We start from the raw sequence: 19,465 nt of genomic DNA, 5'->3' as shown, positions 1-19,465 counted from the left end.
CTCACTTCCTGAGGCGACAGTGGCCATCTGCGAGTTTTCATCTTCTCACCAACACGCAGCTTGTCTCATCCTATCTCTTGTGTAAGTTTTCCCCGTTATCGTTAATAAAGCAGTTCTGGGCACAGTGGTTCACGCCTGTGATCCCAGCACCTGGCGGGTGGGGTGGGTCACAATCCAGCGACCCAGGCCCTCGTGGGCTGCATTGCTAATGCCATGAACACACTCAAGCATTCTTCCTCCCACTTTCCTCAGGCCAGTCTGGGCTGATCACAGACAATGTTGAGAACCGTTCTAGTTTCCACAGGCCTCTGAGGAGCTTTAGGATGAGAACATCTTCTGACTCGAGACAAAGTTGTACCAGCTCAGAAGCCTTGGAACACACTACGTCTCTTGCTTCCCACAGTTTGAAAATGTGTGGCATAGAGAAATAGTATTGTGAATATTTCACATTCATTCATTCATCTCTCCCTCCCTCCTTTTCCTCTTTCTGTTTCTTTTCTTACTCTTTCTTCTTTCTTTTTTCTTTTCTTTCTTTCCTTTCTCTTTCTTTCCTTTCTTCCTTCTTTCTTTTCTATCTTTCTTTCTTTCTTTCTTTCTTTTCCTTTCTCCTTCTTGTGTGTGTGCACTGTGTGTGTGCCGTGTATGTGCGTGTGTTTGTGAATATGTGTGCATACCTAGGTGTGTGTGTAGAGGGAAGACAGCAGTTCACAGGACTGAGGTCTCTCTTTTCACCATGCACATCCTAGGGATCTAACTGGGTTGTCAGGCATGGGAGCAAACCTTTACCTGCTGAGCTATCACACAGATGTGTCACTTAGATGAGTGAAAGAAGATAAAACAGTGACACAGGTTATCTAACTGAGAGACCATCCGCAGGCAGCACGCTGCCAGAACAACGCCAGCTTAAGGACTTCAGCTGCCCTATGGTGGTGAGCACAGATAATTATTTAGACTGCCGTGCATACATAGTTCCTTAAAATGAAGCGAGGGGCCTGGGAGTGAAGCCCAGCGCTGCAGCCCGTGCACAGCATGTGGAAGGCCGTGGCTTAGCTCACTGTCAGACACATGCAGTAAAATCCGAGCCACGAAAACTTCCCAAAGGACTTACTCCACAGGCCTGCAAAGGCGGCTGTCGGCTTCGGCGCCCTTCACAGAGGACTGCAGGACAGACAGCCCAGGTGCCTGCTCTAGCCAGGGGCCGATACTTTCAGGATAAGCCCTGTGAGTGAGGACATGAGTAGACAAATACTGAGAAGAATGTTTACAGAGAGAAATGTGCCAAGCACAGGTAGAAAGAGCCTGTGCGGGACTGTGACATCTGCCCAGAGAGACTCAGGTTGTCCACCACTCCTCGGGACTGTCTGGACTTTCTAAGGCCCTGCAGTTTGGTTATGTTTTTGCTTTTGTTTGGTTGGCTTTTGTTTTGCTTTGCAGAGGCTTGTCATATGTCTATCGATAGAAAGTATTCTTGTTGAGCATATTCATTAGAGTATATTTGGCCACCAACCTTAAAAAGTCACTTTCTGTACATTTAGCTAATAGATATATAGCAAAGAGCTGGGTGTCATTAATGATAACTCAAAGTTATCTTTTGGTCCATAGTTTTCCATGGTTTATTAATGGCCTAACACATTAATTTTTCTTTCAGCCTGACCTTTACAACACCATTAATCCTCCCGGCTTTTATCCAGCTACATTATTTCTCATTATAGTTTCAGCTTTCAACATCTACATTTGTTGAAAAGAGAAAAGTAAATTGTAGTGGCCTCAAACCCTTGGAAAATATGAGGGCTGTAGATATGGTGAAAGGACTTTACAGGGTGGGGGAAGGAGATGTTTTATTACAGTAATAGAGAAAGCCATATGATAAGTATCACTAAATACATTCTTGCCTTTGTAAAATGCTTGGCTATACTTAGTCTTTGGGAGTGCTGAAGTAAGACTGTTTATACACATACATATATGATATATATGTATATGTACAATTATATATGTATATATACAATATATATGTATATATACATAATCATTCTATTAGAAGCAGGGTTTGAGTAATATTTTAAAAGTCGGCCATATGTCAACACTGTAATATTTATGAACTCCATTTGTTTAAGGAAGTGAATCCTTTTTGCCAAATCAAATATTCTCTTCCACAATCAGTACACAGAAACAAACCTAGTCTCATGTCCTTTAGGACATGGAGCAGAGTAAGTTAGTGTTAGGCCACAATGGTGCAAGGCAAAGGCAGATTCCAAACTTCAGTTTGCTCTGCTTCTCCCCTGACTGCTGGGCTGGCCCTGCCTGGTGCTGAATCAGTACTAACAAATCATCTTGGGTTCTGCTTTGTAGAAATGAAAGCATTTGCAAATGCCTTTTGCTTTGTCTAGTATTCAGTTTCTCTGAATCTGGACCAATTTTCTATTTCCTTCTGTCTCAGACCAAAGACCCAGCTTCTATCTATCTATTTTTTCTATCTATCCATCCATCCATCCATCCATCCATCCATCCATCCATCCATCCATCCATCTAAATAACTCTATTTCTCTGTCTCTCATCTATCTATTTCTCTCTCTCTCTATCACCTATCTATTCTGATTTTAAAACCTATGTCTACCCAGGTCCCCCAGATACTTCTCAGCACCACATGAATCCACACCGCTGACTGAGCTGTACCATTCACTGGGTTATCCCATTCTGTTGTAACTGGGAGTCTGACAAAGCCATCTGCTTGGTTTTCAGAGTCTGCCTGTCTTTGGACTCAGGTTAAAGCTTATGGCTCCCTTTGCACTCTGTTCTTCTGCTCTTCTGCAGAACGTGCCACCATCAAATGACTCCTCCTATATGAAACTTTTTCCAGGGCCGACCTCATATTTTCCTATTGTTGTATTTGTCTATGAAGCAATTGTGTTCAATTATATGCATAGGGTTTCTGTGCCATGTAAGTTCTTTTATGAATTCTAGGGTCTGGGAGTAATGGCAGCCCTTCCCAAACTGGTCACATACATTTCCAGTGTTAGGTTTTTCATGTTTTTTACCTGGAGCTCTGCTGACTGACTGAAGGCTTTCCTATAGTGCTTACATAATAGGCTTTCTTTTCAGTGTGATTTCCTTGTGTTTCTAATAGTTACTGTGTTGGCTGAAGACTTCCTCACACTACATACACATGCAGACACACATACATATAACTTATTCTCCCTTAGTTTTAGAGAGTCTTTTTAGACAGTTTTCTACCTACAGAAACGTGTGGTAGACTTAAAATATGTTCGAATAATCTGAAACTTTTCCCTTCTAAAGTTGGAGGGTAATTCCCTTCTTGTGGAGTTGGGTTTCACTAGCAGCACAGACTCCGTGGGAATTTGGTGTGCAGGCCACAACCACCATGAATTTCTCTGTTCTCCTTCTGGGCATCACTGGCTGAGAAGTTCTCCTGCCATGTGATGAGTAGCTGCAGAGAGGGTTTGTGTGCTCAAGAACTGAGGCCTTCAGCTTGCAGCTGGGCAAGAGAGTGGTCACCTCCACTGACGTCTGCAGTGACATCCGCAAGGGCCTGCTGTCTGACCAGCATCTTCACCATAATCATGGGAAACATCTTAAGGCAGCAATAACTGGCTGCGTTTCCCCTTCAAAACAGAGGGCATATACAGGAAAGAACAAGGTTTGGGGTGATTTGTATACTACAGTTAGCTAATGCGGTTGGGGACCTCCATGCTTCTTTACTTCTAACAGACACACTGGTTTCTGGCAAAAGTCTCTGGTAGAGGAAAAATCTCTCCGACATCCTACCTCTGCCATTACATAGCAAACAAGTTCATAGTTTTCTCCTGAGCACACATAACTAATGGCTCCCTTGCTCTTGAAATTCAACACAGACTAAACTTCTAATTTATGCCTCCCTGTTCTTTCCTGATTTCTTCTTGTTCATAGAGAGCTGAGACACCCAGGCTCCTGTCTCCATGCTGGTGCAGATAACTCTGTCAGATCTCCTTTGCTTATCTCTACCTCATGGAATAGCTCTCACCATGTACCACAACAGTGCTTCCGCTGAATGATATTGTCCAATTGCCAATGCTCTCAAGTTCTGATCACATTGTTCTGTGAAGAAACAGAATGATCCACCTCCCCTCTTCCTCATGTTTCCATCTTAGCTTCCACCACTTTCTGCCACATGTCAGTCAACTTCCTGGTCAAATCCCTGCATTTCTCAGCCACATGTTTCAATGGGTTTTCCCTCTTGTCTTATGGCCTAAAATGCCTATGAATATATTGGTTTTTCAAAGTTTAGTCTGAGACTGCTATTTATAACATAGTCCACCTTGATTCTTCCCAGCAGAACATAGTGCTCTCCTCTTTGACTATAGGATTACAGCTGTGCTCTGCAGTAGCCTTCAGTGTTCATGAGCTATATTTTAGCACCTCCCAAAGTAGTCCTGTTAAATACATGGGAGCTAATCTGTGCTCAAGGCTTCCCAGTCAGACAAAAGCAATAAACCTATCAATGAGTGTGTGCTGAAATTGTTTATGTTTTAATTCATGCATGAAAAAATAAAAATAACAGTATCCATTAACTCATCAGAAACTACAGTAACAGAAAACCCAAAGGTACCTCTCTTCACTGCTGGTTGTGTTCAACTGGAATGTTCAGTCAGACCAGGACACACTTCATATTTCATGATGGACAGTTGACCCAAACAGAATGTATTCCTCATTATATATTTGTAGACATCACAACAATTAAAAAAAAATCTCAGTGATAGAAAAGGCAAGTCACTTAGGAGAAAATTCTGGAACCATTTTTATCTACAATTAGCCATTCATGTCTCTTTAAAAAATTAATTAACAGGCAACGTTTCACACATAACTGTAACTAGTACTTTAAGATTGTCAGGGGCAGTAGAAATTTGGCTAAGTTAGAAATGTCTCTTGCTCTTTGGTTGGAAGGAGGATGGAAGGAGGGGGTGGGAGGGTCGGATTGGGAGGGGAGGAGAGAGGGGATTGCAATCAGGCTGTAAATTGATTAAATAAATTAATCAGAAATATTTAAAAAAGAAATATCACTTGCATGTTTAAAACAGATCTTACGATAGTAACTCAAATTATATCTCCGTCATTAGCTCAGGGCCCACATGTGACAGGCCATCTGAGATTATATCATTCAATTGCCATACTTGGAAAAGCAACAAGAACAAGAGAAACATAACTTACCTATTGTGCTAACTCTTGCTGAAGGACTAGCTAATGCTGCTGGGACAGAGGCTTTGAGGGAGCCCGCCCCGCTGTTTATTCTCAGAGCTGGCATGTGGGGTGAGGTGGGTGATGTGGGTGATTTGCCATCAGAGGTCTTGGGTTTAGCTGATAGGTTCAGTGGCTGCGCCACTTCATCCTGCAAGGATCATTAGAACATGAGCTGTGACGAGGAAAGGCTGAGCAGAAACATCTAGAAAAACACAGGTGCACAGCCTGTCATTTCTCATCAGTGATCTCAACACTCACTCTCAACTTACAGTGCCTGGTGAGCTGCTGACACGATGTCACTTTCACTGCATGCTCCAGAGCCCTGGCTGTATAACGCAGAGCAGAGCGCACAGTGCTCCACCGGCTGCAGAGCGCAGTCACGGGACAGACCTGGCCAACGTGCTCTCACCAAACTGGTCTCTGCTATGCTCTTTCATTAAGATACATTTTACCCAGTTTGTATAAAATCACAATGCTGGTCAGCTATTTCTGTTTGTTTTGTATCTTTGGAGAGTCAAATTTCAAGGCTCTTTATCCACACATAGAGGCAGCACCTGGCCATCTATGGGTGTGTGGCTCTAATCAGAATTTCTCTCCCAATGGAATAATAATAAAAAAAAAAACAAAACAAAAAACTAAGAAAATAACCATTTCCCCTATGTTACACAAAAGCAATTTTAGATTTTTATCTACAAATTAAAATAAGCATGATTAACATTACAATAATGTGTATTACTAAATAAACATTACAATGTTTATAACAAAATCCAGAGAATGCTCAAAATATTCCTTGGAAAAATCACATGGCACAAACATCTGTACGAGACCAGTTTACAGTTAGTGACTTTAATTATTCTATGCTTGAAAAGTATGGCTTGATTTTATACCCTTCTCTCTTAGCACCCAGGTTATCAATTGCATAACGTTTATGGATACAATACTGATGAGTTTCTATTGCATCAGGAGACTCAGACACAGCAACACTGCATAGCTTGCTCATCACTGCAAACTATTTTATTCCTCTGCTATGTCCTAAAACTGGAACATTCTGACAATTGTTTATATCAGATTCACTAGTACTAAAATTTTATTGTAGAATAAAGATTTACTTCTAAATATTTTTTCTTGAGTCAAGAGCATGTATGATATATTTTGATATCAGGAACTTTGTTTTAAAGTGAAATTATCTTTAATCAAATAAGGCAAATAGCAGGGAAGCTTAAGCTAATCTCTGTAAAAATTTAACTCTTCACTATAAAGATACATATATACACAAGCTTACATATATGTTTATATATGAGGAACCATTTCCCACTACAGTTAGTCATTTATATAGTTAGAAAATAAAGCAAAAGGTAAAAGCTTCACATATAAATGTAACTAGAATTTTTAGAATCAGGAAACCTGTGAACAGACTAGGGAGAGGAATTCTTAGAACCTCTTTCTTAAGCTATGAGTTGTGTTACAAGGAAAAACACATTTTAAAGCCAATGAGGTAATTTAAATTGGCTATCTGGTATCACTAGAGATATATAGCAAGTTAATAGCCATTATGTAAAATTTTATCCATTAACAGACTAATTGATATGTAGTAAAACAAGATAGTTCCCTTACTGATGAGGATGTATGACTTGGAGAGATTTAGTTTTACACTTGAAAGGTATAGAAGCCAAAATATTGCTGTCCTACTCAATGTGAAACACTCAGTCGAGCTTGTCAGACAGAACTTAGAGAATTCCTTAGCTGGCAGAAACCCAAGGTAACGTGTGTCCATTCCATGGGTACATCGTTCTGAAAGATCTGCTCATACACAACACTGCCCGTAGAGCCTGAGGACTGGTTCCAGGGCCAGCTGTTGCGGATGCTCAGAGGTGGGGCCTCGCAACCGGGGTCTAAGTGAGTATTTTCCAGTGATTCTAATGTACTATAAAGGTTGGAAGCTATTGGCTTGTAAAAGAGGGAATTTTTTTAAAAGTTGTACTAGGTTTCAGAAAGTTTCTTCAATGAAAGGGTACACAATTTAAAATATATAACATGACTACAGTCTTCCAAATTTGGTTGGGATATATATTAATACAATTAGAAACAGTGGTATAAGAACTCAGTGCCACAGAGCCTGGCCAGGTGCAGGGGGCAGGGTGGGATGTTCTGGGATAGGAATGGGTGCTTCTCCATCAGGTACTCCTAGTCTCCTGACAGCCTGGTAGATTGGCAATGCTACTCTCTGTGAGCTGTGTAGCTGTGAACATCCCAATGTGTTACTCTCCCTGCTACATGGTACATGTGTATCTACCTTCTGTGTGAAACCTGGGCCTTCAATGACAGCCCCAGAGCTCCTTGGGATGGATGAACAACTATTGCAAAACACTGCTGGGAAGGCTTTGGGGCAGTCATTGCTGCCCTTGACCATGTAGAAGAAAGGACGGGAGGATAGTGCAGAATGTACTCCCAGAGTTGGAGTTCGAGTCTGGGGTAGGCAGTGTGTGTGCGGACCAGGAGGAGGGGTGACAGTGCTGGTGAAAGGTCACACGCCTGAGCTTTAACACTAACGGCTATTACAGGTGCTTGCTGACCGGTGACTCAGCTGCCAGAACCGTCAGGAGCCCCTTCGAGGCAGCACACATGCCTGAAAGGGAGAGCCTGCAGGCCCCCAAGGACATATGACAGGTCGACAGTTGTGATTTGATAGAATGTCATTCAAATCTGCCCTTTCAGACTCGCTTCCGCCGTGAGACAGGCTCGTGGTACCCTGAATAAGAACACAAATGCATGAGCCTAATGCTGGAAGCTGCATAAATAGTTTTGGTCTGTTATAGTACCTCTCACAGTCTGGTCCATTTTAATAATTTACTGCTGCTGCGATCATAAAGCAAGCAGTTTTATTTGTGAAGAACGGGGAACTTGCAGAACACTTTTAATTGACTAAGTGAAATTCCTACAGCTCTTAGCTGTAAGATGGGCTTGACCTGTTTGCCTATCGTGTGCACACTCAGAGCTATGGATATGGGAATAAACATGGAAGGCACAACATTTTCTACCCTGTGTTTTACTTGCAGTATTTTAGAAAACAAAACAAAACAAAAAACCCAATTGAACAGCCTAGCATGGCCAACCTCTATTCTTACCAGTAAAACATACATTAAGATATAAATAAATAATTCACATGTAAAAGACTCTAAGTAACTTCGGAGGTCAAGAAACCATTTTTACTCAAGCCACCATCAAGCAGAGAAGAAAGCAATTTCTTTTGTGTTACTCCACCAATTGGTGAATGAGGTTGTTACAATGAAACTTACAAACATTGTTACTTTGTAATTATTTCTTTTATACATAAAAGGAAAGTCCCCAGGACTTTATTTACTTTTTGAATAGCTCCAAATGATAAATGGTTCATGAACATCTAAACATAAACGGACATGTAAGCTGAGGTAAACATATTTCAACTCGTGAAAGACAGTTATTTACATTTGCAGATCTCATTATAGATACTGCACACCACTTGTTTAATCTTCAATACCATGATGATTTTTATTTGTTTGCTGTCCTGATCCTCTTGCCTCTGCTTCTCAGGCATTGGGGTCACAGATGTGTGTCACCATGCTCTGTCCATCACCTTTGATACTATGATGTAGCCAATAATTTATTGGATGAAGCTCCGATGGTTCTAGTGAAACCTAGGTTTGGGGTTTCAACATGTCATGCTTTTATAAGTGACATGATCACTTCTATCTTAAAGTTTAAGAAGCAGCCTGAACATATCCTCTGAAACTGTGACCTCACTGTGACATATAATTATAATTCTGATATAGATTACTTGATGAGGAGAAGTAAGGTTTCTTTCCTAGTATCATTAATTTCAACTTGACATAGTCCAGATTTACCTGGAAATGGAGTTTTATTATTATTACTATTATTATTATTATTATTATTATTATTATTATTATCTCATATATTACATTTGACTGTGTTTTCCCCTCTTTCTTCTCTTCTCAATTTCTCCCCTCTACTCCCCACTCCTCCAGATCTGCTTCTCTGTTTCCCTTCCAAAAAGGGCCTCCAAGGGATGTCAACCAAACACAAGTTACAATAAGACTAGGCACATCCTCTCATATCAAGGCTGGATGAGGCAACCCAGAAGGAGGAAAAGGGTCCTAAAAGGAGGCAAAATAGTCAGTGAAAGTTTCTGCTCCCACTGTTAGGAGTCCCACAAGAACGTCAAGCTGTTCAACCAAAAAATATATGCAAAGGGCTTCAGTCAGATCCATACCCAGTCCTTGATGGTTGCTACAGGCTCCCTGACTGTTGCTTCAGTTTCTGTGTGCCCCTGTGAGAATTGTTCTTATGGTGACCTTGACCTCCATCTGGCCCCTACAGTATTCTGTCTTGATTGAGTACTGTCCTTTGAAAGATTGGCCCATGGGCATGTCTATGGGGGAAGTGTCTCAATTGTTAATTGATATAGGAAGCTTTAGCCCACTGGAGGTGGCGCCATTCCCTAGGCAGGTGGTGGTCCTGGACTGTATAGAACAGCTGCTGGCAAAGCATGAGCCTGTAAGCAAGCCAGCAAGAATCATTGCTCCATGGTTGCTTCAAGTTCACACTTGAGTTCCTGCCTGATTTTCTTCAGTGACAGACTACCCTGGAAGTATAAACCAAACAAACCCTCTATTCCCCTAAGCTGATTTTGGTCAGAGTATTCTTAATCTCAGCAAGCCTAAACCTCCTACATGGCACGAGAAAACAAGAATTTGAGTTTCCAGAGAAAGTTTTAGGACTCTATTGCTGAATATAAATTTTAATAAGCTACTGGTTCATCTTTGTTACCTGAGAATAAGAAATAAGTAAAATCAAAGCAAACATTCACTCCAGCCACACTCCATTCTTTAGCAGCTACTATGACTCATCTGAAAGTTAAAGTCTGACTTAGCAGCCATGGTCTCCGTACAAGACACATGGAGGACTTGATTAATCATATCCTAGTCAGACAATCCAACAGATAGATAAAGAGATGAACTGGATGAAGCAAAGAATTCAGACTAACTTATAGCAGTAGGTAGATGCAGGAAATCCTATCATCAGGAACCCCAGACCATTTTATACAAACACTGCAAGACAACTAAAATTAAAATATATTTCAGCTTACCACTTCAGTCAGGTTTATTTTTTGAGGACATTCTGCTTTACAGTATATGTTTTTATTTTTGCTTTCTGTTGCTGTGATAAAATAAAGATTGAAACCAACGTGAGGAGGAAAGGGTTTCTTTCACCTCCTAGGTCACAGTCTATCACTGAGGGAAACTGGCAGGAAGTCAAGGCAGGAACCTGGAGGCAGGAGCTGAAGCGGAGGCCATGCAGGAGTGCTGCTGACTCACTTGCTCCCCATGGCTTGCTCAGCCTGTTTCCTTACATACCAAGACCACATGCCCAGGGATGGTGCCACCCACAGCAGTCTGCGTCCTCTCACTTCAGTCACCATCCAAGAAAATGTCCCTCAGACTTGCCGACAGGCCAATCCATGGAGGCACTGACTCAGCTGAGGCTCCCTCTTCCAGATGACCCTAGCTTGTGTCAAGCAGACAAAATCTAAAAAGCACCTATGGTTTTCATATTTTGAAAACACCACATGATCAAGAAACATCAAAATGTGATTTTATGTTATATTTATATTTTATCAGATAAAGGGGAAGGCTGTCTTTGGAAGCTGGCATGGTTACTTCTTCTATTTGCCCTTTAGTCTTCTTTTCATTTCAAAGGAATTTCAGAACTACAAAACTGGCATGCCAGTACCCTAATCTGTTTCCTGGTATTTTCTTATCTTCATAATTGTCTTTTACCACACAGAAGTATATCCACACCTGGATGGTAGGAACAAATTCCCAACTGATAATAACAGAAATCTCAGAACATAAGTTTTTACTTTATTTACCTCTTTACTCATTATCAGTAATAATTGTTTATCTGTGTGGCCATGCCATGGTGGCCTCAAATTCTTTCTTAAATTTTAATTATGTTAATTATTGGAAATCAAACATTTTTTGCGAGTTATCTTTTACATTTCTTGTATGGAAATGGATAACATTATAGAAACATAGCCAATAATCCAACATTAGGGCTGGACAGATCGCTTAGGGGTTAAATGCACTGGTTGCTCTTGAAGAGCTCCTGGGTTCGGTAGCTCACAGCAGACTGTAGCTTTCAGCTTTAGATGACCTGAGGCCCTCTTTTCGTGTCACCAGGGACTGCACATACGTGATGCACATGAGTCTTAAAAACGAATAGTCCAATATCGTGACTCAGTGCTACGAATTTTAAACACACACATACATGCATGAGCACATGTATATGTTCACATACTTGAGAACATAGAAAAGTATAAAGCACACCTTCCAGAATATCATTTATATCTTATGCACAATTTTAAGATTAAAAAACCAGCTTTGAAGACTTACACCAAAGAAATCCATTCTCCCTGTACACAGTTCTCCCCTGATGGCCTCTGGGTGGCCCGCAATGGCTTCTGGTGTTTTGTGTCACCAGTCCCCTCTTACAATGGACTGCATCTACCTATAGAGGAGGGGCTGTAGAAACAGCAAGAGCATGGCTCTGAAAAACTGGCTCTGGAGGCAAAGCGCTCGCTGTAAAAGCCTGAGGACCTGAGCCATAACCCCCAGCAACCACACTCATCCAGAACTGGACTAGGGGGCGGGTGGAGGCTCCAGGATCATCGAAAGGTGCTGTCTCAGAAAACAGAATGGACAGGGATTGATGTGGATATCCAAGGTCTATATGTGGCCTCCACACTTGCATACACAGAGAGAGAGACAGACAGACACAGAGAAAGCAAGACAGACAAACAGACATAGAGAGACAAACAGACAGACACACACACACATACACACACTACAGAGACTTCAGATCCTAGGTAATAAAATACCTTACAACATCTGTTTTCTTTAATTGTAATAAGCCAGACATATGGCTTGATCATCTTCAGCTGCAGGACTGTTTTGGACTGTGATTCTCTGATTTGGGCAGCTGCCCTGTGTACTGGAAGATGTTTGTCACTATCCGTGTTCTCCACCTTTGTAACACTCGTGCTTGAGTTTAAGTACCTTACTCTGGGGGAGGCTATCACCCCAACTAGGAACTAAAGCTCCTCCTTGGAAAGCTGGCTGACCTGGGAGAAAGACACCCAGTTTTATTTGTAGGAAAACTCCCTTGTCTTTAGATATAACACTTTGTAGACCAGACAGGCATCATCTATTTAAGCTTTTCCCTTCTCTTTTAATATTTCAGTAATTTTCTTTTACACTTTACATTTGAACTTGGATACGTGGAATTTCTCTCTATCTAACCTCTCTTCTAAAATGTTCTCAAACAGTACAGTATACACGTAATTTTCATACACTTACTTCCAAAAATGTTAGAGGAGAATTCCTTTATCCTACATTACAGACAAAGAGTTCCTTACAGAAAGCGCAAATTCTCCCATGTGTGAAGAAAAGAATAGAAATGTAGCCAATAGTATCCTCTGAGTTCACTGGCTTACCAAACAAACTCTGAGACCTAGGAGGGACTCTTCAAGCTCTATCAACTCCCCTCTACTGGGGACATCAGCATCTGTAACTATGCCTGAAGGTATAAAATGATATCAGTGCTGAGTCTAGAAAATTAACTAATATCAGACAGACAGGAAAACAATCTAAATGTCATCAAATGAGTAGCAGGCTGAGCCACTGAACAGAGAGAACTAAATGTGAATGGTGAGTAAATAACCAGAACTCTGATTTAAGTAGTGCTGAGCTACGATCTTGAAACAAAGCAAAATATGATATCAAGAATGAGCTCAGAAGTCTCAATAATTTCTTTTCAGAAGTTATCAATAGTCTCATATGGCTCAGGCTTTTGATAGGCCTTCGGGGGCATTTACGAGTAAGCAGACTCGAGGATCATTAGGTAGCTACCCAGGTAGGGACAGACACAACTGTATACCAGGAGTTTGATAAAACTCCTGTCAGTTCCATGAAAGACATTCTATTCAGAGCTCACGTACGCGCATGTGTGGGTCCTCGGGGGGCAACAGTCCCCAGTGGCCTAGTGAGCCGCTGTGACTAGCTGTTTAATGCTTAGTGGCAGTTATGACAGTTAACGGATGTGTTGTAGTTTGGGAGACTTTCAAGAGAACCAAATTGTCTAAGGCAGAGAACCCTGGGGACGGATGGAACACACACATACACACAGGCACACACTCAAGGGAGGAGTGAGGCAGGGTGGGGGAGAGGGAAAGGAAGGCAGAGAAAGAGAGAGAAGGGAGGGTGAAAGCGAATAAGGCACAGACGGCCAGGAAGTCTGTGGCAATATCATGTTACATCACTGTTTTGATTTATAGTGTTGAAATAGAGTCATCAGACATCCAGTAATTCAGAAAGCTTTTTTTTTCTCTCTGTCTTTAAAGTTCTCTTTATGGGTGATCCAAGTATCCCTACCCCTGAGAGGACAATTTGTATGGGCTATGATATTAGCACTTCAACTTTCCAAATGTTCACAAAGGCTGCAAACAGACAAGGTGGGAAATATAATTAACTCTTAATTAGGGAAATAAATGAGCAAGTCCTGATAAAGTCTTTGTTTTATCCACTTTACTGAAAGCTTTAAAGATGGTTTATGGCTAAGAATTGTTATGTCTGCATGTCCATAATACACACTGAGCAAATGCTACTCTGAGGCTACGGAATAGGATCTATGCAAACTACAAAACTGTAACCCTCCAACATCTCAGGCTCAAGTGAACTCTTCCACCTCTGGAATCCCAGTCTTCACAACCTTGGTCCTTTCCCTCCTCCCTGGAGTAGGTTTGAGGTCTCTGTGACTTGCTGCTTAGAGGACCCAGCTAAAGTGTTGCTGTGTTGGGTGTCCTTAGAGAGCATTGTATTCTTTATGTGGGAATTAATCCTTTCAATGTGTCATCACCATCCTTCACTACTCCCAACACAGTGATGTATTGTGGGAGAGAAAAGAGATTTGTGCTTCAGACATTAAAAGATTTTAAGACAACATGAACTGCTGATGAATTTTAATGGTTAAAGAAATATCATGAATAGACTGCAAAAAAGAGTTCTTTTAAAAACAAAATGCCTACATTTTATTATTTTGAATTATTTATAATGAATTCTTTATCAGTATTATGTTTACAACCTCAGTCCAAATCCAGTTGTTAGAAAATAAACTTTTTCTAACTTTTTATAAAAGTTCCAATTTTCTCTTGTGTTGATTCTCACACTTTTAGGATTCAAAAAATACACGGGAATATATATCAAAGCTTAAGTGGCTGGAACACTTAAGTCCCACAAAAACGTTCTTAGGGATTTACTTTTAATTTGTTTTACCAGGGGACTGGGTTACAGCCCTGTGTCCTACACACTACGTGTTTGTGGAGCCCTGAGCTCAATCCCAGCCACTGAGAAAACAGCACGAAACAGAACCCAACAAGGAACACTAAATTGTTAAAAAATTGCTCTTTCTTCCCCAATACATTCATCAGAAGCAATTATTTTCCAACTATGACTACCTTAAAGTGTTTTTTCTCTTCTTTTTACAACCAACATATTAGAATACAGATAAAAACATAAATTTAACAGTGCACTTTTACCTGATTTCTTCCTTATCCAAAGGAAATTAGAAGAGTTTCCTATTCAGTTTTGTTACGGAGAAAGCTAGATTCCAAGAAGTAAAGCGATACAGCCCAATGTACTGTTACATAATCATTTACTGTTACATAATTGTTTTATATGTCAAGTACTCATAAACTTTTAAATTTGTTTTAATTATATAGCTGTCTGCCTTTGTTGCTGATTTGTAGCTACTATTCATTGTATTTCCTGACCACCAATAGGTATCATCCCTTCAACATGTCAAGCGAACCCCTGTACTGCTGTGGGATGCCAGTCCCCACAACCTTGGCCCCTTTCCCTCCTATAGTTTACAAGCTACAAAGCCTCATAGCATGCTTTTATTTATTCCGGTTTCCCAGAGCCTGTGATCAACAGCCCTGCTTCCCAGACACTGACTTTAGGATTCTGCAGCTATCTACATCCAAGAAACAATCCTTCATAAGAAGTAACAGCTTGCTGATCTGATCAGTCTTTTGAAAACACTAAGGACAACACAAGCCCTAATAATTTAAATCATGCAGTGTTTGAATTACTTTGAAGATAATACTACAACCCATGTAAAGAGAACATAATCTCAATTTGGCTAACACGGTTATGGACCCTGTAAGATATTTATTCATTTGTCTAATTATGAAGCAATCGAACTGGTTAAAGTTCCAAACACATTCACATACCTAAAATTTATATAGAAATGGTTCAAATAAACACTGTAAAAGTTCCAAACACCATTCTTTTAATGGGCTTACTTTTTAATATTTGTTTTTCAGTGTGTGTGTGCATGCATGTAGATGCTTGCCAATGCCAATAGAGGGTACCGAATCCATGGAGCTGAAGTAGGCCGCTCAGTGTGGGCGCTAAGAACCAGACTCGGCTCTCCTTCAAGGAACCCCCCAAGCTTCTTCTCCAGTCAAGGCTTATTAGTAACTGTTGTTATTATTATTACTGTACCATATTTTGTTTCTACATAAAACACATGTCAGTTTACAATGACACGGATCTTCTGGGTCGCTAGGACCGGAGAGACACTTCCTGGTTAGACCACGGATCCATTCCGGGCTGATGCCAAGGTCAGTTGACAGTGAGTTGGACCTGGCAATGCCTTCATCTTAGTGTCAGTCTCAATGCAATTAGTAAGGCGTCTCCTTTATGGCAGTGTCAGGAGGAACCAATGCTTTTAAGGAATTCCTCGGGCACCAGCTCTTTATGCAGAATGCCAGTTAAGGGCAGTTTTTAATGAATATTCTGGAGACAAAGTATTTTTTCTCAAGATATTGAAGAGGCTTTGGGGTATCATGTATTCTGTTAAAGTATTATAAACCCAGGAAACAGGCCAAAGAAAATCCAAATCCAACTGCAAATAAAAATCTGAGAAGTGAGTATCAGGTAAGAGTTTGATTTTAATTGTAATGATCTTGGCTTTGTCCAAGTGCTCTCTGAGAATTATTCTCATGTGTCTGTTCTACTTAGGCTTGTCATTTGAGGCGAGACATGGCAAGACTGATGTATTGGATATTCATTTAAGAAATAGTCAATTAAAATAATTAATGTGTAGTGAACTCAGTTGTACTGCCTTATGTTTAATTTTTCACAGCTCAACCATTAGAAGAATGATATATTTTCCAGGCTGAATAACATGAAAGATTTTTATGTATCAGTTACAATGACTTCATTATAGAGTATGTGTGCGTGCCTGTGTGTGTGTATGCACAGATATCGGAACACAGTAGTGGGCACACTCACCACCCAGGCAGGTAAGTGTTGGGGCCTGAGTTAGACACTGAGATGTAGTCATTAATCGTTTCTCTATCTTACTTTTGAGACCAGGTCACTCACTGGACTTGGAGTTCATTCATTCCAGGATTCTGTGTGTCTAGCTATGCAAAGAATCTCAACCCTGGTCCTCATGCTGACACCAAAAGATCCGAGCCACTGAGCTCAGATCACTTACTATTTTTTTTCTTTTAAAGCAGCAGTGCAAAGGCGCAGTTAGGTATTCTGCTTAATAGGGATATAAAGTCCCTACCCTTGAGGGACTTAGACTCACATGAGGGTACTGAGGATGGTAATGTCTTACAAGAGCCAAGCTGCTGTGGAAAGCGTCGGCCTACGTGCAGGGAGGTCACTCACAGTGAGCTATCCCAGTTTTTCTAGAAGCAGTGTTTGGGGTAGATCGTATTCCACAGGTGTGAGGGAACCGTGGAAGGAAGAAGACAGAAGCACTGTAAGGAGGAGGAGTGGGGAATGAGCAAAGCTAAAGAAAAGAACAGCGAAATGAAAAAGTGGCACATGTGGAACACTGTGAGAAAGGCTTGTGAGGAAAGGGGCTGGTTCACAGAACGCCATGGGGAGGTACCAGCACCTCTTCTGGACACTCTGTCCTTGTAGTCTCATTCTTAAGTTCACTCAGAGTTCTAGAGAGATGTCACTGACAGTCACATGTCATTCATCACAATCCAGAGAGAAGGCAGCTTGTTCTCTGTGGCCGCTGTGTTGTCCTCAAGTAATTTCTTTGCTGTCTTGTTTTCCCCTCCTCCTCTGCCCCCCTTCCCCACTCCCCCAGTTAGAAGCTTTCCTCACTGCGCCCATGCCATTATGGAGCGGCACTCAGAGCATGGTATTTTAATTGTGGGTTTTCTGTGTTTCCCCATTACCCTCTGCAAAAGTGTGGTTATCAGGCCTTCTTCACTCTGCTGTCCAGGATGTCATCACACATCTCCGGAAAGCAGTGCTCGAAGCCACATCTATGACAAATGCCTTCTTCTATTGTTTTAAAAAATTATATAAGCCCGGGAGAAACATATTGCTTCTTTCAGGAAAACTCCAAAGTCTGTTGCTTGGAGCACATTGACAGTTTCTCTCACGGGAGGTGCTGCCACCCTTCCTCTCCCACTAGAAGCCATCTCATTTTAAACAAGTCCCGTGCTGTTAACGGCCTGCCGTAAGTAGACCTGTGTGTTTTAATTCAGACTCAGCAACATTTTGAAAGCATATTTTTTTAAAAAATACTTTAATATTTCCCTTTGTCCAATCAAATTCTCAATGGCCTCAAACGCTAGAAAATGATACGGTTATGCAAAGGCCGGAAAGTTCACATTTGAATAGCTAAAAGCCACGTTATTGATTTAGAAAGAATCCCCATAAGGACATTTTCTCTTAAATCAGGTTGTACTAACAAATGCAACTTTTCAAAGACTGATGTGGTTAACACTGAAGCCACACACAGTGCTAACTAACGGTTAAGATATTGTAATTACTGGATTGTTTTAATATAAAATTTACTCCAGGAAATGTTTACTGGGATCATACTAAGGCCCAGCCACTTAAAATGAGTGAAGTACAAGCTATCTGCTCTATCTTATGGGTTACTATTTACTTGCTTTTTATTTATTTTTGATATTTTATTTTTGCTTTATTTGTTTGGGTGTTTTTTGTGCAAGAAAGTCTGTGCTCCATGTGTGTGCCTAGTGTGTGTAGAGGTCAGAAGAGGGCATCAGATCCCCTTGGCAGATTGGAAACTGTTGTAAGCTGCTATGTTGGTGCCAGGAATGGAACCCATGCCCTGTGGAAGAGCGTCCAGTGGTCTTTTAAACCCTGAGCCCTCTCTCCAGTCCTGACTTAGGTCTTTCTCTTTCGATTTGAGTCCAAGTGTGTGGATTGGTCTCCTGGATGTATCAGATCAGCTTTCTAGTCTGGCGCAGATCTCTGAGTTCTAGTGTAAAATGGCAACCAAAAGGCACCAAACCCAATCACCTGGCTGCTTTCTCACAACTGAATCAGAATCATCAATTTTAGATAAGTAGTAGCACAATCTATATGAAAATTGGCACCAAAACATTCCATCGTTTGACCCAAATTTCTTGTCTTGCCCTTATACACACAGAGCTGAGCTCAGTGCTGGGTTCCCGCTGGCTTAAAATGAAACTCTGATTCTCCAAAGCCTTGCACAGTGAACTATGGGAAACACAAATCGGTGCCTATTTATGGACATTCCTGTCGCTGTCACAATGCTTTTTAAAACACTTCACAACAGCATTTCTTCTCCTGTTATTTTAAGTGCTGCTGGAAATAAAATACCACAAGAGAAAGATATTTTGCAACATTTCATCCATTCTATTTCTGCTCTTTTTTCCTCTATTTATGAAATATCCACAAAAGTCATCAAAGCTCTACAACAGAAAAACTCAAATTATAAAATAGACTAAAAAAAAAATGAGGTCCCTTGGTTCTGGAAAAGGCCATTTAAGTGCAGGTTTCCAGTATTATCCGAGCACTGGAAACACATTTCTTGATATATTGCATCAGAACTGTGGCCAAACAGAATTTGTGATTTTTATGAGAACATGATATTATTGTATATATTTGGAAATAGCAACTAATTTGAATGGAAGTTTGTATCTCGTTAAGTGATCACAAATTTTCTTGTTGTTTTGATAGTACATAACTTGAAAAATTAACTTTTATATTAATATCTGGATAACAGAAAAATCTTATCTTTTCCCCCCCCCAAAAAAAAAGAAAGAAAGAAAGAAAGAAAGAAAGAAAGAAAGAAAGAAAGAAAGAAA

The 19,465-nt window shown here is 40.8% G+C and overlaps 1 protein-coding gene across 7 annotated transcripts in view; it reads right to left on the bottom strand.

Moving 5' to 3' along the window:
• Window positions 1-19,465, bottom strand: part of Sox5 (SRY-box transcription factor 5) — a 367,386-nt gene that overhangs the window by 36,493 nt on the left and 311,428 nt on the right. For all 7 annotated transcript variants that reach the window (XM_055605653.1, XM_055605658.1, XM_055605654.1 and 4 more), the window contains one exon: window positions 5,203-5,380. In XM_055605653.1, coding sequence (XP_055461628.1) covers window positions 5,203-5,380 — 178 coding nt within the window. The remainder of the gene's footprint in view (window positions 1-5,202; window positions 5,381-19,465) is intronic.

The sequence above is a fragment of the Psammomys obesus genome, unplaced genomic scaffold (genome assembly GCF_907164565.1).
Source record: "Psammomys obesus unplaced genomic scaffold, mPsaObe1.curated_primary_1811, whole genome shotgun sequence".
Lineage (NCBI taxonomy): Eukaryota > Metazoa > Chordata > Mammalia > Rodentia > Muridae > Psammomys > Psammomys obesus.
Note: the sequence above shows the minus strand (reverse complement) of the source record. Positions and strands in the feature narration are given on the sequence as shown.